This window comes from Acipenser ruthenus, chromosome 30, assembly GCF_902713425.1.
Source record: "Acipenser ruthenus chromosome 30, fAciRut3.2 maternal haplotype, whole genome shotgun sequence".
In the NCBI taxonomy this organism is placed as follows: Eukaryota; Metazoa; Chordata; class Actinopteri; order Acipenseriformes; family Acipenseridae; genus Acipenser; species Acipenser ruthenus.
In genome coordinates this window covers 9,415,769-9,442,835 of record NC_081218.1, presented here as the reverse complement: position 1 = coordinate 9,442,835, position 27,067 = coordinate 9,415,769, and the positions used below count along the sequence as shown (strand labels likewise).

At 45.3% G+C, this 27,067-nt stretch overlaps 3 protein-coding genes across 9 annotated transcripts in view; 2 read left to right on the top strand and 1 right to left on the bottom strand.

The window, feature by feature from the left end:
• Positions 1-17,789, top strand: part of LOC117433641 (cadherin EGF LAG seven-pass G-type receptor 2-like) — an 82,535-nt gene extending 64,746 nt beyond the window's left edge. The window contains exons 9-35 of one of the 2 annotated variants that reach the window (XM_059004774.1): positions 403-569; positions 867-1,052; positions 1,515-1,628; positions 1,754-1,928; positions 3,056-3,197; positions 3,323-3,443; positions 4,201-4,384; positions 4,663-4,764; positions 5,280-5,374; positions 5,700-5,909; positions 6,669-6,852; positions 7,006-7,149; positions 7,481-7,646; positions 7,928-8,095; positions 8,388-8,514; positions 9,344-9,544; positions 9,977-10,151; positions 10,590-10,702; positions 10,974-11,056; positions 11,273-11,399; positions 12,443-12,559; positions 12,802-12,932; positions 13,036-13,127; positions 13,262-13,432; positions 13,632-13,877; positions 14,310-14,544; positions 15,286-17,789. In XM_059004774.1, coding sequence (XP_058860757.1) covers positions 403-569; positions 867-1,052; positions 1,515-1,628; positions 1,754-1,928; positions 3,056-3,197; positions 3,323-3,443; positions 4,201-4,384; positions 4,663-4,764; positions 5,280-5,374; positions 5,700-5,909; positions 6,669-6,852; positions 7,006-7,149; positions 7,481-7,646; positions 7,928-8,095; positions 8,388-8,514; positions 9,344-9,544; positions 9,977-10,151; positions 10,590-10,702; positions 10,974-11,056; positions 11,273-11,399; positions 12,443-12,559; positions 12,802-12,932; positions 13,036-13,127; positions 13,262-13,432; positions 13,632-13,877; positions 14,310-14,544; positions 15,286-15,310 — 4,001 coding nt within the window. In that variant the 3' untranslated portion in view covers positions 15,311-17,789. Of the gene's footprint in view, positions 1-402; positions 570-866; positions 1,053-1,514; positions 1,629-1,753; positions 1,929-3,055; positions 3,198-3,322; positions 3,444-4,200; positions 4,385-4,662; positions 4,765-5,279; positions 5,375-5,699; positions 5,910-6,668; positions 6,853-7,005; positions 7,150-7,480; positions 7,647-7,927; positions 8,096-8,387; positions 8,515-9,343; positions 9,545-9,976; positions 10,152-10,589; positions 10,703-10,973; positions 11,057-11,272; positions 11,400-12,442; positions 12,560-12,801; positions 12,933-13,035; positions 13,128-13,261; positions 13,433-13,631; positions 13,878-14,309; positions 14,545-15,067 lie in introns of both variants that reach the window. The other variant, XM_059004773.1, reaches the window with a different exon arrangement.
• A 318-nt stretch (positions 17,790-18,107) lies between these two features.
• Positions 18,108-24,047, bottom strand: LOC117396201 (proline/serine-rich coiled-coil protein 1-like). Of its 6 annotated transcripts, XM_059004776.1 has the most exons (9): positions 23,759-24,047; positions 23,487-23,582; positions 23,315-23,372; positions 22,094-23,123; positions 20,767-20,899; positions 20,480-20,662; positions 19,738-19,825; positions 19,398-19,555; positions 18,108-19,045 (listed from the first exon to the last, which is right to left on the bottom strand). In XM_059004776.1, exons 3-8 carry the CDS (start codon positions 23,368-23,370, stop codon positions 19,414-19,416), a joined length of 1,632 nt encoding a protein of 543 aa, XP_058860759.1. In that variant the 5' UTR covers positions 23,371-23,372; positions 23,487-23,582; positions 23,759-24,047; the 3' UTR covers positions 18,108-19,045; positions 19,398-19,413. The 6 variants fall into 6 exon arrangements, with proteins under 6 accessions (XP_058860759.1, XP_058860758.1, XP_058860760.1 ...); XM_059004775.1 differs by having other exon boundaries at positions 18,108-19,555; XM_059004777.1 differs by lacking the exon at positions 19,398-19,555.
• Positions 24,048-24,202: 155 nt separating this feature from the next.
• LOC117395365 (peptidyl-prolyl cis-trans isomerase-like 1) lies at positions 24,203-26,670 on the top strand. Its single transcript, XM_033994255.2, has 4 exons — positions 24,203-24,427; positions 24,988-25,142; positions 26,062-26,130; positions 26,326-26,670. Exons 1-4 carry the CDS (start codon positions 24,372-24,374, stop codon positions 26,544-26,546), a joined length of 501 nt encoding a protein of 166 aa, XP_033850146.2. The 5' UTR covers positions 24,203-24,371; the 3' UTR covers positions 26,547-26,670.
• Positions 26,671-27,067: the final 397 nt, after the last annotated feature.

The following is a 27,067-nucleotide window of genomic DNA, read 5'->3' as shown; positions in this document are numbered from 1 at the left end:
TACCAAGGGTTTGCTCCTGTGAAATATCTGCAGCACTAAACTGTCTGTTTAGCTTTAAAAAACCACAATGGTTTGTAAATCTGACCCATGCTGTGTTGATCGCTCATTAATTCAGCAGACACACGCGCATAGTGTACCTGTCTGATCATTGTGTCTGTTTGATGTCTGTAGAGGGGTTCTCTGGTTCTCCTGGCTCTAATGGGCTCTGATTTGTCTGTCTTGGGCTGGAGTAATATCTTTAGCAGTGGAGGTCAGCACTCTGCTGTAGAGGAACTGTGCAAGACCGCTGTGCACCATGTTTGAATGAAGCTTATTAAAGTCCAGATTCTAGTGTGTCTTGAGGTTTACCTTGACCTTGGCTTGACCGTTCCTAATGTGCTGCTTCTGCTGCTGTTCTTGCAGTGATGGCCAGTCCACAGCGTTTCCAAGGCAACAGCATGGTCTCCTGGAAGAACCTGGCCTCCACCATCAGCTTGCCCTGGTATGCTGGCATGATGTTCCGCACTCGACAGGCCAATGGGATTATCTTCAGGGCTGTCGCCGGGCAGCATTCAACTATCAGTCTGCAGGTGAGCTCTACCCCAAACTCCTGGGGGACCACTCATACCTTTAAATACTACGACTAGAGGCCAGTGTAATGTGGTGCAGCCATGTGTCTGTCCTGCAGATAGATATTGATGTAAACTTGAAGCAGGGATGAAAATAAGACCTATTGCATTGCACTGCATTGCTTTGCTTTTGAGCCTTGGGTTGCTTTTAGCTGTGTAAGTCAGAAGCTTAATAATCATAACAGAAAGCCCCTAACATGCCTGCTGCATCTAAGATAAATGTGTCCATTAATGCCAATGTGCTTTGTGTGCTTGCAGCTGAGTGAAGGGAATGTGCTGCTGGCTGTGTATCGGGGGAGCAACCAGGTGTCCTTGCTGAGGCTCCCCCAGGTGAAGGTGAACGATGGAGACTGGCACCAGCTGCAGGTAGAGCTGAGGGGTGCCCACGAGGGCACAGAGCCACAGTACCGGGCCAGCATAGCCTTCGACTACGGACTGCACCAGGTGGGCATGAATGAATGTGACAATGCCAGGTAGCAATGCTGCGAGTCAAACGCCTGATATATATTATTATTATTATTTATTTCTTAGCAGACCCCTTATCCAGGGCGACTTACAATTGTTACAAGTTATCACGTTATTTTTACATACAATTACCCATTTATACAGTTGGGTTTTTACTGGAGCAATCTAGGTGAAGTACCTTACTCAAGGGTACAGCAGCAGTGTCCCCCACCTGGGATTGAACCCACAACCCTCCAGTCAAGTGTCCAGAGCCCTAACCACTACCCCACACTGCTGTATAATATTTATTTCAGAAATAGTTGAGGGTCTGGATTATAATGTATGCCTTATGTGAGTTGTACAAATGCTTTCCACTGAAGTGCTTTCATGTTGAGTACCAGTGCAGTGCCAGTACTGCTAATGGAGTGAGTGGGAGTCTAACCCAGTGCTTGTGTATCGCAGGTGAGCGCAGACATCGGGAATGAGCTGCACGGGCTGAAGCTGAAGAGCCTGAGTGTGGGAGGGGTGTCCGGAGATAACGGGACTGTGCTGCAGGGCTTCCGGGGGTGCATACAGGCGAGTCACACACTTACACACTGGGGAAGGGGGAACGCGTGGCTCTGAATGTTCATTCATGACAGATCCAGCTAGCTTTGGGGAGCTGTTCTTGTGTCTTACAGAATGGTTTGTGTTCCGTGCAGGGTGTGCGTGTCGGCGAGACGTCGGCGAGCGCGGTGGCTCTGAACCTCAACCAGGCTGAGCGAGTGAACGTGGAGCGTGGCTGCAGCGTGCCGGACCCCTGTGACTCCAGCCCCTGTCCCGCCAACAGCTACTGCAACGATGACTGGGACAGCTTCTCCTGCAGCTGCGACCCAGGTACAGGCAGTGATATTCACACAGTCACACTTCAACCAGGTACAGGCAGTGATATTCACACAGTCACACTTCAACCAGGTACAGGCAGTGATATTCACACAGTCACACTTCAACCAGGTACAGGCAGTGATATTCACACAGTCACACTTCAACCAGGTACAGGCAGTGATATTCACACAGTCACACTTCAACCAGGTACAGGCAGTGATATTCACACAGTCACACTTCAACCAGGTACAGGCAGTGATATTCACACAGTCACACTTCAACCAGGTACAGGCAGTGATATTCACACAGTCACACACACACACTTCAACCAGGTACAGGCAGTGATATTCACACAGTCACACACACACACTTCAACCAGGTACAGGCAGTGATATTCACACAGTCACACTTCAACCAGGTACAGGCAGTGATATTCACACAGTCACACTTCAACCAGGTACAGGCAGTGATATTCACACAGTCACACACACACACTTCAACCAGGTACAGGCAGTGATATTCACACAGTCACACACACACACTTCAACCAGGTACAGGCAGTGATATTCACACAGTCACACTTCAACCAGGTACAGGCAGTGATATTCACACAGTCACACACACACACTTCAACAAGGTACAGGCAGTGATATTCACACAGTCACACTTCAACCAGGTACAGGCAGTGATATTCACACAGTCACACACACACACTTCAACAAGGTACAGGCAGTGATATTCACACAGTCACACTTCAACCAGGTACAGGCAGTGATATTCACACACACACTTCAACAAGGTACAGGCCTGCAAACATCACACTTCCGCATGAACCTCAGGGATGTATCACTTGATTGTGGCACTGGATATTATCAGATGCTTCATAAAACATGTTTTTGTGGTGGTCAGGGTACATCATTGACCCCCTAACAAAGATCTTAGAAAATGAAATTCGTAATTCACATGGTACTTCATGTACAGACGGGCCTGTGCATGTGAAGGCTGTTAAATGTGTAGATGAACCTTCCATTAAAACCGATTTTAACAAATATTTAGATTGCTGATAAGCACAGTTACACACGTCTAAACCCGCTGGTTTGTGCAGTAGCTGATGAGACAGTGATGTTTGTCCCTCTCAGGTTACTACGGGGAGGACTGCAAGGACGTGTGCGCTCTCAACCCCTGCGAGCACCAGTCCGTCTGCACACGCAAGCCAAGCTCCTCCCACGGCTACACCTGCGACTGCACCAGCAGCTTCTTCGGACAGTACTGCGAGAACAAGTGAGTGCCGCCCCCTCCCCGACCAGACACGCTGGCCTCTGCTCTACCTGTAATAATTCATTGAAACACCCTGCATGTTGTCTAGCTTTATCCTGTACACTGAAGCTCCTTCTGTTCTCCATCAGGAATGACCAGCCGTGCCCGAAAGGCTGGTGGGGGCACCCAATGTGCGGCCCCTGCAACTGTGATACCAGCAAGGGCTTCGACCCCGACTGCAACAAGACCACCGGAGAGTGCAGGTGTAAGGTGAGCAGCAGGTGTGATCTGCAGTCATGTGACTCAGCGTGACAACCCGTACGTTTACATGAGCAACATATTCAGAATGCATCAGTATGATACGAGTATTCCAAAGAAGTGTTTGAGATAATCTGTTTACATGGAAGTGGAATTTAATGTTCCTCTATTATTCCACGTTTAATTGCAGCAGAAATACGAATACTGCGCACACTGGGCATATGCAATACTGTATTACAAAGCAAGACTGGTTTAACAGGATATCCGTGTTTAGTCCTTCGAGTCCTACAGTAGACCTCACTGTGCTTGTGCTGATGAGCTAGCTGTTACAGGGGCCCTGGTTGAAATGTAGTCTTGTTGTTCTTGAGTTAGGCAGGACCCAGCTTCAGTGCAGTTTCCAGAGAGTGGTTTACAGCAGCCACAGGTCCTGATAAAATAATAATAGTTCATTTTTCAATTCTCTTCAGTGAATAATTGAAGATTTTTAAAAAAAATTTCCATTGCTTTATATGGGGAAAAATGGCATCCATGTATGAGGCCATCATGCATTTGCATCTTCCATATATTCCCATGTAAAAAGTAAAAGTAGATTTTTTTTTTTTTTGAGGTCGCCATGCATGAAAGGGATAAGCAGTAACCCTTTTGCACAACATTTTGTATTTGCTTTAGAGTTAGTGTTTTCATATTGCTGTTCAAGCTTGCAGGGTTTAGATGTTTTTTGGTTCATCTCCATGGCGTGACCCAGGGTTTGTTTTCTGTGTCTCTGCAGGAGAACCACTACCAGCCAGCAGAGGGCGACACCTGCTTCCCCTGCGACTGCTACCCCACCGGCTCCCTCTCCCGCACCTGCGACACGGAGACCGGGCAGTGCCGGTGCAAGCCTGGGGTCATCGGGCAGCAGTGCGACCGCTGTGACAACCCCTTTGCTGAGGTCTCCATGAACGGCTGTGAGGGTGGGTACCTGGAGAAACTCCGGTGCAAGAAGGGGGGAATTTTCTAAGCTTGGTAGCTCTGAACCAATGAATGAATGAATGAATGTATGATGATGAAATCCAAAAACATAACAAAAAAACTGTAAATTGAAAATTGCTGTTTTTTTTTCACTTGCAATGTTTTGAAAGTAACTACCTAGGGTCCTGTTTTAATTGTCTAAACTGTGAACGTGTTTAGATATTTAAAGGTGCTGCAGTTTCTCAATTGTAACAAAGTGTTTCCCTCCCTGTCCCCTCAGTGATTTACGACAGCTGCCCGCGAGCGATGGAGGCCGTGATCTGGTGGCCGAGGACCAAGTTTGGCCTTCCTGCAGCCATACCCTGCCCCAGAGGATCGATCGGTAAGCCTTTAACCCTTCCTATCCGGAGATTCATTTTAACACAGGCTACCAACACACGGTCTTAAGATTGCAAACAAGGTTTCTGGTGATTTATCTAGGCCTCTTTGTGCTGTCACACTAGGGGTTAATATTAATGAGTAGACAGGTCGGGACTAGCTTACTCTCCAGAAGGACAGTGCCTCTGACAGTGCAAACTCATTAAATCCTGGATCCAGCTGGAGGGGGTTATTAAACCCCTGCTGAGCCCAGCAGCGCTGGAAAGACCCACGCCTGACTCCTTGCTGCTCAAATCGTCTTCATTAGTCATTATCAGTTCGCTCTGTGAATTGGTAACATCATGAAATCTTTCCATGTGGTTTCTACTGTATGTCATAATGCTGCTGTTCATTTAGAAACACCACTGTATCCACCCTCTGGGTCATTTAAAGAGCTTCCACTGGTAACAGTCACTTGTGCTTCATGAAAACTCATTGATCGAGTTCATTCTCCCTCTCTCTCTCTCTCTCTCTTTACAGGCACTGCGATTCGGCACTGTGATGAACACAAGGGCTGGCTCCCTCCTAATATATTCAACTGCACCTCTGTGACTTTTGCAGATCTGAAGACCTTTGTACGTATTTATCAGCTCTGTAGAGGTGGAGGCACACTGACTTCATAGTTGGAGCACTGACTATGGGAACTCATGGCTGGGTTAGATCTAGGTTTTAAATATCCAAACTCCAGCCCCCCCACCGATCTGACTGCCTTACAACTTATTTAATCTTGGGTCTTTGCATGCATCTATTTGTGTAAAATGATTAACTGTTACATGCATAAAAAGTTCCCTTTAATAATTTGAGAGGATGCACTAAATGTCCCCTGGCTGATCCTGGAGATCATGCTACCAGCTATCGAGTGAGGGTATGTTAATTGAATCATCTCTCTCTTTCTTGCAGTCTGATAAGCTGGCTCGCAATGAGTCTGTCTTGGAGGCAGGCAAGTCCAGACAGATGGCACTGCTGCTGCGGAACGCCAGCCAGCACACTGGCGCTTACTTTGGCAGCGATGTGAAGGTGGCATACCAGCTGACGAATACAATCCTGGAATATGAGAACAAGCAGCAGGGCTTCAGGCTGGCTGCTACCCAGGATGTTCATTTCACCGAGGTGAGAGGAGCTGCTGAGAGACAGCTAGAGACACGGAGACAGGCCAAGAGGAAGAGGGGCCCACATGGCTACCGGATTAACCAAGCATATTAACTCCATTAGATTGGTGGTAGACTGCCCGTTGCAGGATATCAAAGACACTTAAAACTACAAAGCTCTCAGTCTTTGAAAGTTATTTAGGGGAACTCGGTTGTACGGTTCCTGTCCTGATTTACCTTCGTATCAGAACCCTGTGCAAACAGATTTCTCAGCGTAGAACAGACACCACTTGGTGGTCGAATATGCAACTGTGCTATTGTATTTAAAGTAAATTCTAATGAAGGGAAACCCAGATCTCCTGCATGCCTCTAGCAAGGAAGTACTGGATAGATATCGGGGATGGCATGAAGTCAGTGGCTCATCTAGCTGAGTGCTGAATTTTTCTACTGGCGTAGACCAAGCCTTCAGTTTGTTTCTTATTGCATCATTGTATTCCCCATTAATTGTCCTATGCAAGTACCAAAATTCAGCGTTGGCTAAATAAAGCTTTGTCAGCCCTGTATATCAGTAATGTGACAGGTGTCCATGCCGGGATGGAAATAGCAGTTTCACCCGTTCCATGTTTTATTACAAACTTGATTAGCCCCAGTGTATCGGTAACAAGCTCACGTGTGTCTTATTAAACCAGGAATGGATGAACCTGCTATGCAATGGGAGTCTTATTTCCATCCCTGCATGCTGTACAACTGATACTGACTCTCCTCTGTGGCCTCCCCTCAGAACCTCCTCAAAGTGGGCAGTGCCATCCTGGACCCTGATAACAAGCCACACTGGGAGATGATCCAGCAGACGGAGGGCGGCACGGCTCTCCTGCTCCGGCACTACGAGGACTATGCCAACGTGCTGGCACAGAACATGAGGAAGACCTACCTGAACCCCTTCACTATCATCACCCCCAACATCGGTGCGCTGCCTCTGGTTATATCTGCCTGCTCCTTTCTGTTTCAGTTTATTCTCCTTGCATATCTAGTTTTTATTCATCTTGCTCTATACCATTTTCTCCTTCATCGTCTACTTTATTTCCTGCCCTGGAAAGTGACATGTATTTTCCACACAGTCATCTCCGTGGATCGCCTGGACAAGATGAACTTCGCTGGTGCCAGGCTACCTCGTTACGAAGGCCTGCGCGGTGCCCAGCCTGCTGACCTGGAGACCTCCGTGATCCTGCCTGACTCCGTCTTCCAGCCCGCTGAGACGAGAGGTGAGTGCTCTGCATTGTGTTGTGTGTCCACACCATGGAAACAGAAAGCAGCCGAACCCACTTAATACATACTGATAATCAATAGGTACTGATCAGTGCTGCAATTTGTTCACCAGTATGATAACTATGAGAAGAATATACTGGCCTTTAGTCAACTTTCAGTATCACAGTTTAGTAGTGCTTTTAATGTTAAAAGTATTCTCACACACTGAGATACAGATTGAGACACAGATGATGTATCTTCTAAGTCTACTAGCCTGGTTCTGTCTCCTCTCCAGCCCTGTTTTGCTGTATGTCTTGTACAGTAACTCTTCCACTTTGTTGTATGCAGTCTCCAGGATCTCGGATTCCCTTGCTGAGGATAACAACGGGACCGTGAACCGAAAGAGGCGACACCCGGACCCGAGCGAGCAGCAGGCCATCGCGAGCGTCATCATCTACCGCTCCCTGGCCAGCCTGCTCCCGGAGCACTACGACCCCGACAAGAGGAGCCTGAGGTACACCTTAGGGTGCACTATGCATGCTGAAGGATATATGTATCTAGCAGGAGAAGGAGCAGATTTTAATTGGCATGATCTATGTAATAGGACAGCATCCTTGTCACTTGATAGATACCTGATTTGATTGTACCCCATGCTAATAAGCTGCAGTTCCTCGCATGCACGCTGTGTTCGTGTCCAGACCTGTCAGTCTCTCTGCTTCTCGCTGTGTTTCTCTGTGCCTGGCTGTCTCTCTCTGTGTCTCACTGAGTCTCACCGTGTCTCGCTGTGTCTCTCAGGATTCCCAAGCGGCCAGTCATCAACTCCCCGGTGGTCAGCATCACCGTGCATGACAACGACGAGCCGCTGCAGCATGTGCTGGACAAGCCCATCACAGTGCAGTTCAGACTCTTCGAGAGCGAGGAGAGATCCAAACCCATCTGCGTCTTCTGGAACCACTCCATCCCGTGAGTCCACACCTCAGCCTGGGTGCTGGAGTGAACAAGCCCCTACCAGCAGTGCAAATAGTACACTTAGCATTCACACACATTTATGAAATGGCATTAAGTGTTTACTCTGTACTGCAGACATGTATACAGGTTTAGGAAAGACCAAAAAGTAGTGTAGTATACTGGTGTGTACCTATGTCCATTTTTTATTTATTGTTCAGTTTACAGCTTTGATTATTGTAGTGTAGGCTTGAGTGAATGCAACTGGAAGATGAATTTGTGATGTGTGGCTGACTCTCTCCTTATGCAGCATCGGGGGCACTGGAGGATGGTCTGCTAAGGGCTGTGAAGTGGTGTTCAGGAACCAGACCCACATCAGCTGCCAGTGTAACCACATGACCAGCTTCGCAGTGCTGATGGACATCTCCCGCAGAGAGGTATGGCTGGCTGGGACACGCTGGGAGGGATGGAGAGGGTCCCATTCCAGAATATAGATTACAGAGAGGGAGGGCAGCTCGGATACGCTGGGAGGGGTGGAGAGGGTCCCATTCCAGAATATAGATTACAGAGAGGGAGGGCAGCTCGGACACGCTGGGAGGGGTGGAGAGGGTCCCATTCCAGAATATAGATTACAGAGAGGGAGGGCAGCTCGGACACGCTGGGAGGGGAGGGGAGGAGAGGGTCCCTTTGCAGAATGTAGATTGCAGAGCGACACCGGCCAACAGTCTTTAATCCACACCATTTACTTCTTTAATTATCCCCTTCAGTCACTGTGTGCATAACTATACCAAGTTAATATATATATTTTATAATGCATAGATGTTTTTTCAAAGTTTTGCCACTGCTACTTGTTGAACTCCATAGAGTTCACACAGACTGTTTAAGAATTTTAAAGAGAAAGAACGCAATACAATACAATACAATATAATGTACACACTAATATATTATGCCTGTTATGTAAACACTTTACAGCAATGCTCCTGTGCCTCCTGAAAGCTGGACGCTGGGAGGGTTAGGGTCTCCTTTTTGACAGCAGTGTGACTAGATGCTGGGTGGTGTGAAGGTCATCCATAATTCAAACGCTCAATCAGAATTATTGAAGGCGGCACTGGCAGAAACGTCTGTATACTTTACTAAGTTTCCTTTAGTTTTACCTTGGATCTGAGGGGGTCTAGTAGGTCCACATTGACGGCATGTGGCTGTACTGTGGGAGGTGTGACGGAGGCATGGTAGGTCCGTGTTGACAGTGGTGTGTTCTCCCCACAGAACGGCGAGATCCTGCCCCTGAAGATGATCACGTACGGCACAGTGGCGGTGACACTGGGCTCCCTCTTCCTCACCTTTGTGGTGCTCCTCTTCTTGCGCTCGCTGCACTCCAACCAGTCCAGCATCAGCAAGAACATGGCAGTGGCTCTCTTCCTCTCCGAGCTCATCTTCCTGCTGGGGATCAACCAGGCAGACAACCCGGTGAGCAGCCCAGGCTCTCCTGCTCCGCATGAGGGGGTGGGGGGAGCCAAGCCAAGCCAAGCCAAACCAAACCGAACCGGTGGCAAACTAATCTAACTGCCGTACTAGAGCAGTACATTGTATTGGGAGTTTATCATATTTAACCCCTCTACAGAGATAAATCTAAGTTATTGCTGCTGTCAGCTTGAGAAATGATGGCCAGTTTCTCCACTTACTGTAAGCATTATAGTCTGACACTGCAGATGTTACCTGTTTGATAATGTAGCAAAAGAGTCCCCAGGCAAGGTTTTAGAAAATAGCTTGTGCCACCTAAAGTGGATGATTATCTTTCATCCCTATCACCAAGCATACCCGGAGCATGCTACGATCAGACTCCTGCATGTCCATGTTTGACTGGAGCTGTGCTGACCGTGTCTGTTTCCCTTGCTGCAGTTTGTGTGCACAGTGATCGCTATCCTGCTCCAGTTCTTCTACATGTGCACCTTCGCCTGGATGTTCCTGGAGGGGCTGCACATGTACCGCATGATGACGGAGGTGCGTGATATCAACTACGGCCCCATGAGGTTCTACTACATGATCGGCTGGGGAGTACCTGCATTCATCACAGGTCTGTGCTGCTCAATACCCACTGACACAGATTCACCAGGAATGTTCTCTTTGCAAAGTCTGCAACACGATTGTAGGAACTCCTATACATTGAAAGTTTTGCAAGGTGAACATGTTGTGTGATTAGTTGACTTCGCTTCTTCTTCATTATCTTTTGACTTTAGCGTGAGGGTTGTGAAGTTACGGATTATGCTAATGAGTAGTTTACATTTCATGCTTTTCACTCTGTATGCTTTCCAATCAGAGTTGCTGTTACACCTCTCACTGCCAACTGAAAAAAAGCCAAAACCCATGTACGTGATTAAATTAGCCCCACATCATTGACAGGAAACGAGCCAATTAAAGGAGCTGGAGGCACTGCCCTGGGGTCAGGGGTCAAGTGTCGCTCCAGTCCCAGCAGGGCATTTAGCTGATACACGCTGTTCTTTGATAATTGTAGGGCTGGCTGTGGGTCTGGACCCCGAAGGCTATGGCAATCCTGATTTCTGCTGGCTTTCCATTTACGACACCCTGGTCTGGAGCTTCGCAGGGCCCATCGCCCTGGCGGTGTCTGTGAGTACTGCGCTTGTGTGGCCATGCTTAGAACACTGAGGCTGTGATGAGGTCGTAGCCTTAGAATTGGAGGAAACATTCTTTCCACATTCCGGCTTCTGATCTGCATCAGGTATTCTGCAGAGCAATCATTAGTAATATCTAACATGCATGCCTGGGCTCTGCTTTGACATTCTATCCAGCTCACTGTAGGAGAGTGTCTATCCTGGACCCATTTCTTCTGGACAGACCTGCAATGTGACGATGCCTCTCTCTGTGTTTCTGCTCACAGATGAATGTTTTCATGTACATCCTGTCTGCCAGAGCGTCCTGCTCACCCCGGCATCACGCTTTCGAGAAGAAAGGAGGCACAGTGTAAGTTGCACCGGGAGCCGATCTGAACTGGCACCAATATTTATAATATTTTTGGGTTCATTTAGTTTTGGGAAGTTATTTTCTTTTTATACTGCTGATTTTTGTATTTTTTTTTTAGTTGTGTTGTAGGGAATCTGTACCTATGAGTCTGATAACGTATATCCTGCAGAGCAACAGTTTATCACTATAACTAAAAGGTCTCCCCCATCTTTCCAGCACTGGGCTGCGGACCGCCGTGGCTATTCTCCTGCTGGTCATTGTCACCTGGCTCCTGACTCTCCTGGCTGTGAATAACGACACCATCATTTTCCACTACCTCTTCGCTGGCTTCAACTGTGTTCAGGTAGGAGCCCCATTCCCTCTCCCTGCTGACACCCCCCACACAGGACCTGTACAGTACATGGTGCTGAAGAGAGACTCCCTGCTGACACCCCCCACACAGGACCTGTACAGTACATGGTGCTGAAGAGAGACTCCCTGCTGACACCCCCTACACAGGACCTGTACAGTACATGGTGCTGAAGAGAGACTCCCTGCTGACACCCCCCACACAGGACCTGTACAGTACATGGTGCTGAAGAGAGACTCCCTCCTGACACCCCCCACACAGGACCTGTACAGTACATGGTGTTGAAGAGAGACTCCCTGCTGATACCCCCCACACAGGACCTGTACAGTACATGGTGTTGAAGAGAGACTCCCTGCTGACACCCCCCACACAGGACCTGTACAGTACATGGTGCTGAAGAGAGACTCCCTGCTGACACCCCCTACACAGGACCTGTACAGTACATGGTGCTGAAGAGAGACTCCCTGCTGACATCCCCCCACACAGGACCTGTACAGTACATGGTGCTGAAGAGAGACTCCCTGCTGACACCCCCCACACAGGACCTGTACAGTACATGGTGTTGAAGAGAGACTCCCTGCTGACACCCCCCACACAGGACCTGTACAGTACATGGTGTTGAAGAGAGACTCCCTGCTGACACCCCCCACACAGGACCTGTACAGTACATGGTGCTGAAGAGAGACTCCCTGCTGACACCCCCTACACAGGACCTGTACAGTACATGGTGCTGAAGAGAGACTCCCTGCTGACACCCCCCACACAGGACCTGTACAGTACATGGTGTTGAAGAGAGACTCCCTTCTGACACCCCCCACACAGGACCTGTACAGTACATGGTGCTGAAGAGAGACTCCCTGCTGACACCCCCCACACAGGACCTGTACAGTACATGGTGCTGAAGAGAGAGGGTGCTGCTTTGGTCTGCAGTGTTTTATACATTACAGATAAGCTGGCACCTGTGCTGTACAGCACTGTGTCTCTGTGTAATTCTGCGTCTGTATGTTCACCGTGCTGCGCTGTTCGTTTTCTTGCAGGGCCCCTTTATTTTCTTCTTCCGAATCGTCTTCAACAAGGAGGTGCGGAAAGCCTTCAAGTACACCTGCAGCCGGAAACACGCGGATGACGTAATCGCCACCAAGTCCATGGCTTCAGTAAGTGCACCCTGGAACCGCAAGTCTCCGACTCCCTTTTAAAGAAACGGTTTGGATTATCTCCTACGTTGGAGGGACAGGAGATGGTTTTCATTTAATAATTGGTTTATATGTTAAGTATAATCCAGATGTCTGAACAGCCGCCTGGTAATCCGTCATGTTGTGTGCAGTGTTCACATGCGAGTCCAGGGGTAGGGGTCGAGCCAGTTGAGGTCTTGACCATTACTTCTGTTTCCATGCAGTCCTATAACTGTAACAACACCTACGTGGACGGCCACTTGTATGGCCCGCCCTTCGGAGACTCGACCGTCTCCCTGAACAGCACCATGCGGTCCGGCAAGAGCCAGCACAGCTACATCCCCTTCGTCCTCAGGTACTGTCCGCACAGAGATTCAGAGAGAGCTGCTCTCTTTGTTTGTGTTTGTACCTGGATGCTCTTGTATTATAAAGTGTCTGTTTTCGCTGTTGATTTTCAGAGAGGACTCTGGACTGAACAACAGCCAGGCCCACATCGCTCTGACAGACCACAACTCCTTGCTCTTCCACGAGGTCAAAGATCACCCTGACGGTACGGCCCTCACCTGTTTGCTTGTTTGCTTGATGCAAACTGTAGAAACTATTCAGGAGGAGGGAGAACCCCCAGCATCCTGGTGCACATGATTTGCAGCTACCCCATTCCCGTGTGCTGTTTCTCCCCCCCAGACCCTGACTCGGACTCGGACAGCGACCTGTCCCTGGAGGACGATCAGAGCGGCTCCTATGCCTCGACGCACTCCTCCGACAGCGAGGAGGACGAGCCCTTCTCCCAGGAGCAGTGCTGGGAAAGCCTGGCCGCGCAGAGCAACGACAAGACCCAGCACAGCGTGCTCAAAGGTAATGCTGCCATTATAAACAGGTGTACCCTGACATAGGTCGATCACACCTGTGTGTTTCTGTAGTATGTGAACGCTGATCTCATCTTTACCAGCAGCGTCTGTCATGGTCTTCAATGCAAATGTCATGTGTTCTGCAACAGAAACATGGCAATGCTGTGTTTGTAGCACTCCAGTAACAGTGTGGCTCTGTTCCTCAGCGGATAACGTCATCTCGGCCCACATGAAGCCCTACTGGCCTGGTGACTTTGTGACGACGGCGAGCGATAGTGAGGGGCACGGCGGCTCGGAGAAGCTGAAGGTGGAGACGCTGCCCAGCTCAGAGCCGCCCTGGGACAAGCTGAGTCTGCTGGAGGAGCGGCCCAAAGAGAACGGGGACAGCCAGGGCACCTACAAGGACAACATGCTGGCGTGCCTGCCCAACCCCCATGCGCAGCCACACAGAGGTAATGCATGCAGAGCAGGGGCAGAGGCAGGGGGTATAGAAATAAAAGGCACAGTAAATCAGAGAATAGGAGGAGGGTATAAAAATAGCAATGCAAGCAATCAGTAGCTTTCACTGGTGCAGCAACTACAGAGAGGAAGTCTGTAGGAATCCTTGGGAGCCAGTCTGTCTTTGTGAGGAGAACATGGTTTAACATGTTGGCAAAGCAAGATCATGATGATTTCTCAGGACTTCACTGTATTTCCTGATAATATAAAACAGGGATACACAATTCCAGTCCTCGCCAGCCTGAACCACGAATTGCTTACTGAAGCAATGTAACCTTCCTTCCGGTCTTCATTAATATCGTATAACCTGAAGGATTGCGCACCTTTTAATATGAAGCCTCTTGAATTTTCATTCCTCATAGCCCCTCTCTCTCCCTCCCTCGCAGGGATCCTGAAGAAGAAGAGCCTCCCCACCATCCCAGAGAAGAACAGCATCAACAGAATCCACAACGAGCTATCCAATCACAGGCCGGGTCCCACCTCCTCGCGCGCCTCCTCGTCCAGTGAGGGCAGCCGGGCGCAGAGGCCCAAGCAGAGCCTGCAGGAGCAGCTGAATGGCGTGACGCCCATCGCCATGAGCACCAAGGCCGGGGCGCTGGACGAGGACTCGTCAGGGTCAGAGTGAGTACAGCAGCAAGCAGAGAGAAAAACAAGACAGGATTCCCGTCAGCCAGCATGTCGCAACACCAGGGAGCAACAAACTCATGTCTTTTTGAGAACAAATCAACCTGGAATTCTGCCTGGGTGACTGGGTCGCCTCCGTCCAGCCCCCCTCTCCCGTCCCCCTCCCTCTCCCCCTTCAGTCCTGGCAGCTATACCGCCTTTGTTTCTGCTCTGTGTTAACTCTACTGCCCTCAAGTGGTCTAACATAGTTATAGCAACTTATTTCCCCCTCTGCACTACTGAACTAACAATTCTGGTCAGATTTGTACATTTGTATTTTAAATTTTTTTAAAGAAATTTGAAACTGCTACTGACAACACGTAAAAACACAAATTCTGTCCCAAACATCGTCTGCCGGTTAAACCCTAAACCTGCTCAGTCATGTGTCTTTAAAGCACAAATGCAGCTGTGAAACCTCCAGCCTGAAATGTTTGTCACATTCCTAAACTAACTTGCCTTTTCCCTTCTGTCTTCCCTTCAGATTCCTGTTCTTTAATTTTCTACATTAAAACATTAATGCACCATTAACAATTTAATGCGACCAGCAATGCATTATCTCCTTTATTTTTTTTTACACATAAATCAAAGTGCATGTGTCTTCTCCCCATCTCCGAGTCGCACTCTAGTCATGACCATGCATTGTTGTTCTTTCTTTCTTTTCTTTCATCCCCCCCTCCCCCCATCCTCCTTCACAAGCAGCAGCAGTAACGAGACTGCAATATAAAGCAGCCATGTGAAACACTGGACTTCACCCAGAGAGAAGTGGCCGCGCCTCATTCACTTCACAGAGCCTGCGGACGCCTCACAAAGCTTACACTGTGCATGCACTCAGATTGGACCCAGCTCAGTTTGGGAACGAGCGAGGGATGTAAGGGACTTCTTTCGTTCCCCTCAGAAGAAAACCCCTCTCGAAAGCCTCAAGACTCTTTTTTATTTTATTTATCAAATCGGTGCCAAATGATGAAGCCAAGCTGAAATGGACGCACTTTTGTTTGACTGGCTTGGACAAACCTGATACGTTGTTGGAACCTTTAACTGAATAAGGAATTAAACTGAGCTAATTAACTTTTTTTTTTAACCACTTGGTCATCAGACCTAAAGATGTTAACCTTCAGGGATTTCTACGTAACTGGAGCTACTGTCTGTGCATATTTTGGGGGGCTGATCATAACCTTTTTATGGCACAGATAAAAAGATATATTTTGGTTATAACTATTAATATAAGTGCCATGCGTCCAGTCCTATGAATTTAATATTGACTTTTCAGGTGTGCATTGCGCTTGGAATGGAAGGGCACAGCCTGATCACAACTAACCCTGCTGTGCACGGCCAGTCATGTGTTTAATGCAGAACCCGGATCCCTTTGGGACTGGTGATGCAGCAGAGGATCCGGAATGCAGGGCACAGACGAGAGGGAGCACATCCTATGCATTATGCCTGGTTCTCCAGAGCAGTCCTAGCTTGAGCAGGACAAGTCTTAAGTTAATAAATGCCATTGGAGGGGAGGAGAGGGAGGGAGTGCAGAACATCTGACACAAAAAGTCTTGCTTGACAGCATTGGGAATAGAAGCAAAGGCAGTACCTGGGGCTATTTAGAACGTTTTAGTTACAGCATCTATGGTGTTTCAGACTTGCTATGGTGTAGAACAATACAATTCTATTAAGCTTTAATAATAAAAACCCAAGTCATTCCTCTTTAGAGAAGGGTTCAGGTTGGTTATCAGCTGACAACATTTTTAAAAATGGACATGTATTTACTTAAGACTTTTCCCTCCCTAGTTTACCTTCAGTGGGATAGTTAGAAACAGGACAGTAGGGAGCCATGACCCCGATCCTATCACAGACAACCCTGCTGCCGTTTAAAGGGTCTGGAAACCAAACCCACGGTGACTGCGTGTGGGAATTGCCTTCAGCCACTTAGCCTTTGTTTTGTACTTTCACTGGAATTGTTTGACTGATGATGCTGTTCGTAACAGTGATTTTATACGTTTTATTTGGAAATCCTTTTTTTTATAGGAATTGTTCATATTGTCTTGAGAAAATAAATAAAACAAAAACAATTGTGAATTAGAATTTGATGTGTTTGCTGAATGATCTCTTCATTTAAACACATGCAAGACAAACACATGACTGCTTGTTGGATTATTTCAGACTTGTTTATATTGTATAGATGTCAGCATTTTTTTGTGTAAAATGTATACACTGTACGGATTAAAAAAAAAAAAAAAACCTTCTGATGTCTAAAGTGTTGCATGCCAAAGAAAGAAAGGTTATCTTTTCAATAGGAAAAGCATAGTAATAATTCACCTTGCGTCAGCCTTTATCACTGTAAGGACCAGACAGTACTCAATCACATGACAACTGCTGTCACAAATTTTGTAGCATGGGGATTTTGGTATTGCATTTGAGTCGGTGGAGGTCAGTTTCACTGGGTCTACACAGCACATGACAAGTACTTTGGAAGAACCGGTTTCAGGGCATGCTGAAACACTCCTTTAGACCTCAAAGGGTTTGTTTTTTTGTTTGTTTTTTTAATTGCTGACCACAAAAGAAAGATGCTGGACTTTTTGATTCATTTACAAACAGTAAAATTGTACAGATCGGTTGCTCATGTACATATTGTTGGTTTTGAAATGTGTAGTTTTAGACAGGTAAATTATCTGAACGTATCAATCTAGGCAGATTCTTTTGCCAGGTTTTTAAAATTATTTTACTTTGCAATTACCAAAGCAGAAAACACTGGGTTTACATTCTTTAATGTGTATCATTATTATTTGCATTAGGAAGATCTGTGCAAGAGTGTATTGATCCAAATACAGCAGTTTGTGAAAGACATATATTATTTTTGTATTTCAAACCCATATTTCTGATCTGTAAAAAAATAAATAAATAAAACCTACAAATATATATATAGTGTCTACCAAAGACAAAGGCTCCCAATATCACAGAGTCATCAGCGAACTCGTTTATTTTGCTTTGGTAATTGCTTTCGCACTGATTGATTTACTTGGCCATATTGTTTATTTCATTCTCCTGGTATATGTTGAGACACAGGCTTTAGTTTTTCTCTTCTTTCAATAGTTTTCCGTTTCAGACTGTAGGGATCCAGGCTCTTGTTAGCTGTTCTTTATTTATTAATGTGTAGAGTGATGGAAGAGCAGCACTGCATTCAGATCAATAAATGGGATTTTTGGAGCCCAGAATTCCCCGTGTCGCTGTATTCATGACACTCATGAGTGTGGCCGGAGACGTCTTTTTGGAAAAGGTTTATTCCGTTTTTTTGCACGTGGGTTTGTGCTGTGCAGAGGTAGGGTTGGGGAATTCCTCTCTTTCAGTTCCACTTCCTTCAAATCAATTTCCAATTCCTTCAAAGGAATTGATATTTCAGAGACATTAATAATAATTGTGAAGCCACTTTCATTTGAAGCCAATTCAATTGACTAACAGGAACTGTGAGAAGCTCATTTAACAGAATACTGCTAATTGCAATTCTGATCGATGATGTGTTGGAATTGATTAAAAGGGAATGGGAATTAGAATTGGGAATGGATTTTAAAAAGCAATTGGAATTGAATAACAGGAATTGACCCCAGGCCTGTATACAGTACGCATATGAAAGACAATGTTTACAATCATATTTAGTAAAAAATAAAACATTTACTTAGGACAGCATATGACTGGTTAACACATTTCCATTACAAAAAGTTATACATTGGCTTTGCAATAGTAACAAACAACTACAAAGTACTAAAAAGATACATTGACGTTCTATAAAAACTTGAATAAAGGTTGAAGTGGTTTTATTTTTATTTACTACCATACATCTTTTGAATAAGTGATGAAAGTTATGGATGAGAAAAACAAACATTACACAAAAAGAAAAGCATACCTTTACACAATTAAAATGAACGTTCTCAACGCTTATGTATGTTAGAGGAAGGAGATGTGAAATTCTTTGTCTATCAATGGGTGAGTTTGCAGGTATGGTTATTTACACGTGTTACTCATTTCACAGGCTGGGTGTCATTTCTCTGCCTCTCTTATACTTCTGTTGCATTTTCCAAGTCCTACTCTATATGTGACAACAAAAAGCCACTGGCCATTCTTGTAAGGCAACATCCAAAAGTGGCTATTTAAAATTCCAGAATTCCAGGTAAACTACATTAAAAGTAAAGAAAATATGTCTTTGTATAGTTATCAGGAGCTGCATATGGTTGGATGAATTAAGGGTGAAGTAACAAGTCTTCCTTATCCTATTCATTGTAGTTGAACTGTTAGTAGATCTGAAATATCTTGCAACATACTGTGTAGCTGCAGCCATCTGTACAGATGATGATTACATAGAGCAAGAGTGACATCTAGAGGCCACAGCGGATTTTGCAGTTCTTTGTCACCCTGTATATTGCAGGATTTTCCAGTAAGCCTTGAAGTACGCTCTAAATCCTGAAGGGCAAATCAACTGGAACGGACAAAAATAATGTAATCAATAGAACAGAATCTTTTTCATTTCTAAATCTCTTAACAGGCTAATGAGATGCAAAGTGGCTGAAAGAATGTATTGCCCTTCGGTTGTCCATTTCTTCTTAATATCCCTATAATGTCTTACACAGCTGCCCTTGCAGAAACATGACATTTACTACAATTAATTCTCTGTATATAGAGTATAAGGTAATGCAATTAACGTTTGTCATCTAACTGGAGCTGTCAACAGCTGTGGGTAATTTATTGCAGTTCATGAATCCATTTGTGTTGCACAGTCTCTCAGTTTATTACCGTGCTGTCATTACATAAAAGCTGTCTGTGTTACAAACCTGCTGTGCATGCATGTCATGCAAAGACTGCTCCTGGTCTTGGGTTTGGGAAATCTAAAGTGAGCTTGGCTATCTGCTCTTTGCTCTGTACGTTCCTGACCCTGAGTGCTGTAGTGTTTCTCTGGCTGTAAGAAAGCACTGAATCTGCCTCGTATACCCTGGGAACAAACAGACTTCTTCATGACCAGACAGAAGCACTGGAGGATACCAAAACCAAAGGCTTATGAATTATATTGGTTGATTTGTTTTTGCCATTAGTAAACAGTTACAGCTATACGATTATTTCACAATATTTACTGGTATTCAGAGTTCCAACCCCATGAGACAACAGCAATATTACCGTTCAGTTGCTTGTGCCGCCTTCTTAGGTGGGAGCAGCCTGCTTCGATTTGCATATGTAGGAAGATTAGACTGTCTAGCTGAAGGAGCTGCAAAAGAAATGGGAAAACCAACAGTCTTGGACAGTGTAGGACAAGGATTACTGAATGTCTCTGTTGATTTCACAAAATGAACCTCACAGTACTATTACAGGGCAATATTCCAAACGTTGGTGATGAGATATCGGTATTCTCTGAAGCAGTGGTTTTCACCCTTTTCATCTCAAGTACCACCAGGTGTACCAGTAACTGTGCAATCTTAAACGGCTGTTGTAAAACTGAGGCCTGCCCCATTACAAGCAGGTTTGTTGTGTCTACTCACTTGTTTGTTGGCTCATTCTCCTGAGTGGTTAATCTATGCAGCTGATGGCGGTAATGAACTCAGCATGTTTCTATTTAAAATATTTTGCAAGTATTGTGTATGGAATTGGTGCCCGCATCTTTAACTGTGTCCAGTTGTAATATGGAAACAGCATGCCCGTGCTCACTGTTAGTGAAGTCCTGATATGACAGCATGTAACACAGACAGCTCTTACCATTACATGTTATCGTTTATTTTCAGTATGATGGTGTGATTGAGGGAGTATTGTAGCTGAGGAATCATATTGCCATGCCGGTGTGTACCAGGTACAAGCCTGTCACGTGCCAGTACTGGTACGCGTACCACATGCTGAAAACACTGCTCTAAAGGTACTAGTGTCCTACCTTTGAGCCCACCCTTGGGTTGTGACAAGGACCCCGGTCTTGCTAATCCGTTCCCAGAAGGAGCTCTGTCGCTGGAGGGCTGCAGATGGCTTGTACCCCCTGACTTTGCTGAGGGTTTCAGAGTTGGCAGCCTGCTGACCGGCGCAGGGATGCCTGTTCTCTCTCTGATTGTGTTTGATTTCTCTATAAAATGATAATATATAAATTATAACAGATGTCCCATTAGAAGAACTCAAATAATTCCAATAAGCAGACCTCACACTTTGCCCCTTTCACAGGGGCCCTACCTGAGTTTAAGGTGATTCGGGTGGCCCCAGGTTTTCCAGTTAGCGATGAGTTCAGATTCTGATGGGCGGAGATGGAAGAGGCTTCAGAAGTGTTTTCTTTTTGCTTAGCTGTGGAGCCACTCTGAAGTTCTTCCTGTAAGAATAACACGTTTTATTTGAATGCATGATTTAATAATTGAAAATCTTACCAGGCAACTGTGATGAAATGATTAGGATTGTATCACCAACACCACAGACTCCTCATTAAGCTGAAAGTACACCAGAATCCTGGTAGATGAACAGACAGACGTCTCGGTGACCAGGCAGGTTAGGCTATGAAACATATTGGAGGAGAAGAAAACTATAGGAAAGATTAAGATTGGTCAATGCACACGGTCGAGGAATTCATCTCGTCATTAAACAGTTGGAGTAGTTAACTGATTAAAAAGAAATTAGTAACCTAGGCCTCTAGTCAGCATTTGTGCGTGAATACATGACTTGATTTGTTTGTACGCATAGTTTAGAACTGACACATGCATAATTAAATCCTGATTTATCAATCTTGCCTAAAGTTAAAAAATCTCAACGTCACTAAGGTTGTTTGCATGTTAAAACGCCCCGATAGAACCATATATAGTAAATGTGCCCACACTGCTGTTTCGAAGAATAAATGAATCGTGGCTTCCACCTGGCCATTCAGCTACAACATTTAACAGACGGAGATGGGCGTCCGATATAACCTGCACATGAATTGAATGGTCCTGTTTTCTGTTCATGAAATTAAATGTATTCACTCTTAGTGCTTTAAGTGCTACATGAGTATAGCACCGATAGTATTGGAGAACCCAGCAAATGAATGGAAATCCCTTTTTACTCCAGTCTGCTGTTCTTCACTGTAGGGAAATTGAATGTACCGAGGACAGAGTGAAAAGATCAAGTCTAAAATCCCAGGCATCAATGCTCTAAAAGAGGCTCATGAAATGCCAGTTACTGTATGTCTGATGTGCCTTTGAAAGCTACCAGTGGCCAATAATAAACAGAACCTGAATATCGCCAGTATGAAAAAATGATGTGACAAACATTGCAATTTCAGCAATACTTGAATCAATAACATAAACCTAATGAGAACGTTATTATTTGACATATTGCACTGACTGTGGATCTTTAGCTGATTTAGTGGGAGTTTGGTCTTATCTTGCAGTTCACCATCATTCTAACACAGGGAAACGATGGAGCGCGTGGTCCAGACTGTGTGCGAGTCTATGAACATTCTCACACAAACTTCTGTGCTGATAAATCACATGATAAATATAGGCCCTGGTTAACGTTTGCTTTGCATTTGAAATACCTTTCTCTGAGTCAGTGAGCAGGATGCCTTCCCTGGGGTTGTCTTTTTACCACTCTGTGATCTGCTGGATACTGGTGAGCAAACAGATTTGCTTCGTGTCATTTTCTCCTCTTTTGGCAATTGGCGAGACGGCTGGGAGGATGGCATCTTGCGTGGCACGGGTTTGTCCTCCCTTGGCAGTTTTTGAGATGTGGGTGAGCGCACATTCCTGCTTAGTGGCAGTTTTCTAGATGCTGGAGAGGAGGCACTTTTGCTCAGTGTTGGTGTATCGACGCTTGCCAGTTTTCTAGATGCTGGAGAGGAGGCACTTTTGCTCGGTGTCAAAGAATGGTCTCTCTGCAGTTTGCCAGGTGTGGGTGAGCATGGGCACTTGCTTGGTGTGATTTTCTCGCACTTTGACAGTTTGCTGGTAGCTGGTGAACAAGCAGTCTTACCAGCGGCTGTCTTGGAATCCTGTGCCAGTCTGTTAGATGCCGGGGAGCTGGGAGTGGCCGTTCTCTTACTGAGCTTTTCCAGCGATTCACCTCTACTGCACGGCCTGGGCTGGACAAGGGCAGTGCTGCCGGACATGTGGACATCCTCACAGTGTGCCCATGCCAGCGGGGAGACACACACACTCTCTGTGTCCACAGAGGGAAGCAGCGACTTCACAGGGCTGTTTTTCACCAGGTATGTCTCCCGTCTTGGGCTCCGGGGGGTTTTCCTGTGCTCCTGTTCGTCCTTCAGCACCCTGAGTTTGGCTCTGGCCTCCCCTGACGGTGTGTTCCTGCCCCCAAGCCCTGTGTTCTCTTTCAGGCTGCTCTTCTCCAGCTGCATGGCCAGTCGGTTGGCCTCCCTGGAGATCTCCTCCAGTTTATCTGCGTTCAGGGGGCTCCAGCTCCACAGGCCCTGTTTGCTTCTCCTCCTCCTCCTCCTCTGGCTCTCCCCGCTCTTCTGAATGTTCAGGTCAATGCTCTTGGCCACACACCTCTCAATGTGTGCCACAGGCCCAATGAAGACCTCATCCTCCTCTTCCAAACTGACCTCCAGGCTGGAAGAAAAAACACAGGCACTTTGGGTCTTATTGCTATTGAAAAATGTCAGACATTGGGTCAGCGTTTAAAAATAATAAACGTCTGATTATCAAACTTCAGGAGATTATATATATATATAGGTACACTGTATAGGTCATCATCTGCAAACAGAATGTTGCAAATCCTCGTGGTTACAGAAAAGACATACCTGTCTGAAGGTGAATCCACTCCAAAATCAAAGGTTTCTTCTGTTATTAGTGACATATCTGAAAATAAATACACAAATATTTTACAATCATTTTGAACAATCCATTAAGTTTATATAATATAAAGGAAACACGCGACAAATGGTTTCCCTGTAACTTCTGCTGTGAACATACTTGAGTTATTCTGTCCGTGCCTGCGTTGGATATATACAGTATGTATCTGCTGATCATCATAAATTCAGTGCCGTAAAATATGAAGTGAGGAGGTGCCTACACAACATAAACAAAGACCATAGGGATTTATTTTTCCTGCCTAAACAAAAAACAACCATCAGCAATGTTAATCAACACAGTATTTAAATTAACAGTGTAGTTAACTACTAATTTATACAACATTCATTACAAAAAGAATCACTCTAGTACTAACAACATGAAGACCAACGTACCGTGCAAGTGAATAGTTATAGACAACACCAGTTTTGTCTTCCGAAAATATTAAAGTTTAAACTCACTTTCAAAGATCTAGTCGTAGTAATATATCACGATGAGACGGATTGCGTGCTTGTTGTAAAAAATAAAACTGATCCTATTTATCGATGGTGTCTTATTGTAATTGAAACGTTTATTTACAAACTACACAAGTCATTTTCGCCCAATAACTAAACACTACGGCGGGGCGGTACAGTTTTAAATTTAACTAACTCGATTCCTGATTCGATGAGCTGATGAGAGCTCCGCCCACACAAGGCAGAATAAAGTTTCCAAAGTCAGACAATGTATACAATACAATATGTATATACTGTATGTCTTTATAAGCAACACGTGCATTTTAACACAACACATGCTTTAGCAGGTATTTTATCACAGCTGTATTACTGTTTATATCTTTGTCTGTCGGGAACCTTTCTTCTGCGCGTGGGAGCACGGTAGAATCAGTCGGAACTGAATTCATCTAGTACCGCACACGAAGTTGAGGGTTACATTTTAATATCTCCCCATTTGAACTTGGACTGCGCGCTAGATTTTTTTATTAACTTTTTAAGTTGTTACACATCAAATATGTCGGGTATTCCTCCGGATTCGTGGCAACCGCCTATTATCATCCTAGAGACAACGTGAGTAAACATCAGCAATTAATACCTCCATAGTTTAACACAACAAAACAGACACGCTAGGCGTGTGGCAATGCACAAATGAATGAATAAAGAAAGCAATTTTGCGTGTCACTGATTTATTTGTAAACACGATTTTGATGTTTTGAAACGGTACAATCTGCATATAACCGCAGTCCCAAACAGACACCGTGCTAATGGTGTGTGTACGTCATTCAAAATACCCACAGATAGGTAATATAAGAGCCACAGTGTAACTTACTATAATGTTTTTATTATTATTATTTGGAGTATTTCGAGTTCGTAACATTTACATACAAAGCCATTTACATGTATTATGTAACAAAATACAAGTTTCTGCAAGGCAACTGGCAAGTCAATACTAGTGCTTTTATGTGTGGCGGCAAGTAATGCGTGTAAACATGATAGTTGATTTTGATAAAGATGCAGCATTATACAATCCTGGCTATTTCTTCTGCATTAAAAACGAACTTTAACCAGTCTAGTTTAGGCTGGTGTAGGGAACTGAGAAAACTAACAAACAGACGTGTTGCGTTCCACAGCATGGGCACCATTGCCGTGGAGTTGTACTGGAAGCACGTCCCTAAAACATGCAAGAATTTTGCCGAGTTAGCGAGGAGAGGCTATTACAACGGGACCAAGTTCCACAGGATAATCAAGGATTTCATGGTCCAAGGCGGCGATCCAAGCGGGACAGGTAACGCTAAAGTGTGTTCCTGTGCAGAGCGCATTTCTTATAGGATTTATTCTGGCACTAAAACTTTTCGCTAGTGCCAGTATTTGCACAAACGCATTCTTTACACAACTACCCCGTGTCCATTTCTCTAACCCGAAGGCATGATGTTAAACTACTGGTAGCAGCTTGAGAAACAGCAACTCCTCCTCTTTGTAATGGTTTACGTTTAAGTTTATACTTTTGTTTAGATAAACACAAACCTGAAACTTGTTTGGTTGCAAAAGCATAAACCTGCCACTGCCTATCCATTACCCTGATCAGTGCTGCCCAGATCTTTTGTGGACCCTTGTGGTTGTAGCTGCATTGAGATTTGTAGCCCACCCCAGGCTTGTCAGGTAAGCAGAGTACACCACTTGGAGTCTTCTATTATTATTATTAGTTTCTTAGCAGACTCAGATATCACATTATTTTTTACATACAATTACATTTATATTTATTTATTTATTTATTTATTTATACATATTACATACAATTACCCATTTGTACAGTTGGGTTTTTACTGGAGCAGTCTAGGTAAAGTACCTTGCTCAAGGGTACAGCAGCAGTGTCCCCCACCTGGGGTTGAACCCATGACCCTCCGGTCAAGAGTCGAGAGCCCTGACCACTACTCCATACTGCTGCTTCTAACTACCAAATCAGGCCTGCTACTACAGGGAATGGCTCCACTAGACCCCTGCTTACTCTGAGTCAAATATAATGAAGAATTAGTACAAGTTTTAATATACAACATAGCTTAATACAATGTGCCAGTAGTGGATGGGATTGCAGGCAGCAGCCGGATGTGTTTCAGTTCAGCTGAGGTCAGTGGGGGGCACTAGCTTTGTTTTCCTCTGTGTAGTGTTATAAGTGAAACACTCATGGGTTCTTCCTATGCTTGCAGGACGAGGTGGCGCATCTATATATGGGAAGCAGTTTGAAGACGAGTTACACCCAGAATTGAAATGTACAGGTATATTATTATTATTATTATTATTATTATTATTATTATTCAGGATAGCTTTACATTGCAGTTAAAGAACACTATTTTGATTGCTTTTTAAATTTAGAATTAAAACAGAAAAGGTTCTTCTGCTAAAATAATATTGGTTTGATCGTCATTTCTTTTAATGTGTTAAGAAGATGATTTGTTTTTTCGTTCATTTAGGAGCAGGGATCTTGGCAATGGCAAATGCAGGACCGGACACTAACGGCAGTCAGTTCTTCATCACTCTGGGCCCTACCCAGTGGCTGGATGGCAAGCACACTATCTTTGGGAGGGTGTGCCAGGGGATCCATGTGGTGAACCGTGTTGGAATGGTAGAGACAAACGCCCAAGATCGGCCAGTGGACGATGTTAAAATACTAAAGGCATATGTACCAAACTGACGACCAGCAGAGCACGAGAACGCCTACGCCAGCAGAGTGGGTTTAGTTTTTTGTACAGGAAGTTATTGGTGCCTGAATTCTGTTGAATAGTTTTTTAAGAGAATAAATGTCGTCTTTTTTGTAATTTGTGTATTCTGATTATACTGTAGGACCCCTGTCCTGGAGAACTACTGGGTCTTCCTTTCAACCCTGTTCTCAGTTACTTAATTACACCAATTATGGGCTTAATTAGTCAAGATTAACAGGTGTTCCAGATCCTTAGCCACAGATGATGTAGACAACTTAAAACCTATAGGATAGGGGGCTGTCCAGGACCAGGGTTGGAGACTCCTTCTGTAGGGGGTCATCTGATTACACAGCATGCGAGGTCTCCCATAGCACCCGTTCTAATTGCTCCAAGTATAGTGTGTTTGTTTCAACGCAAGCGCTTCATTAATTTTATACAGGACATTGTCAGATCTTGCTTGCAGTTTGTAGGTAAGAGTGAAGTGCCTGGTGCTGGGGTGTACTTTATCTGTCGC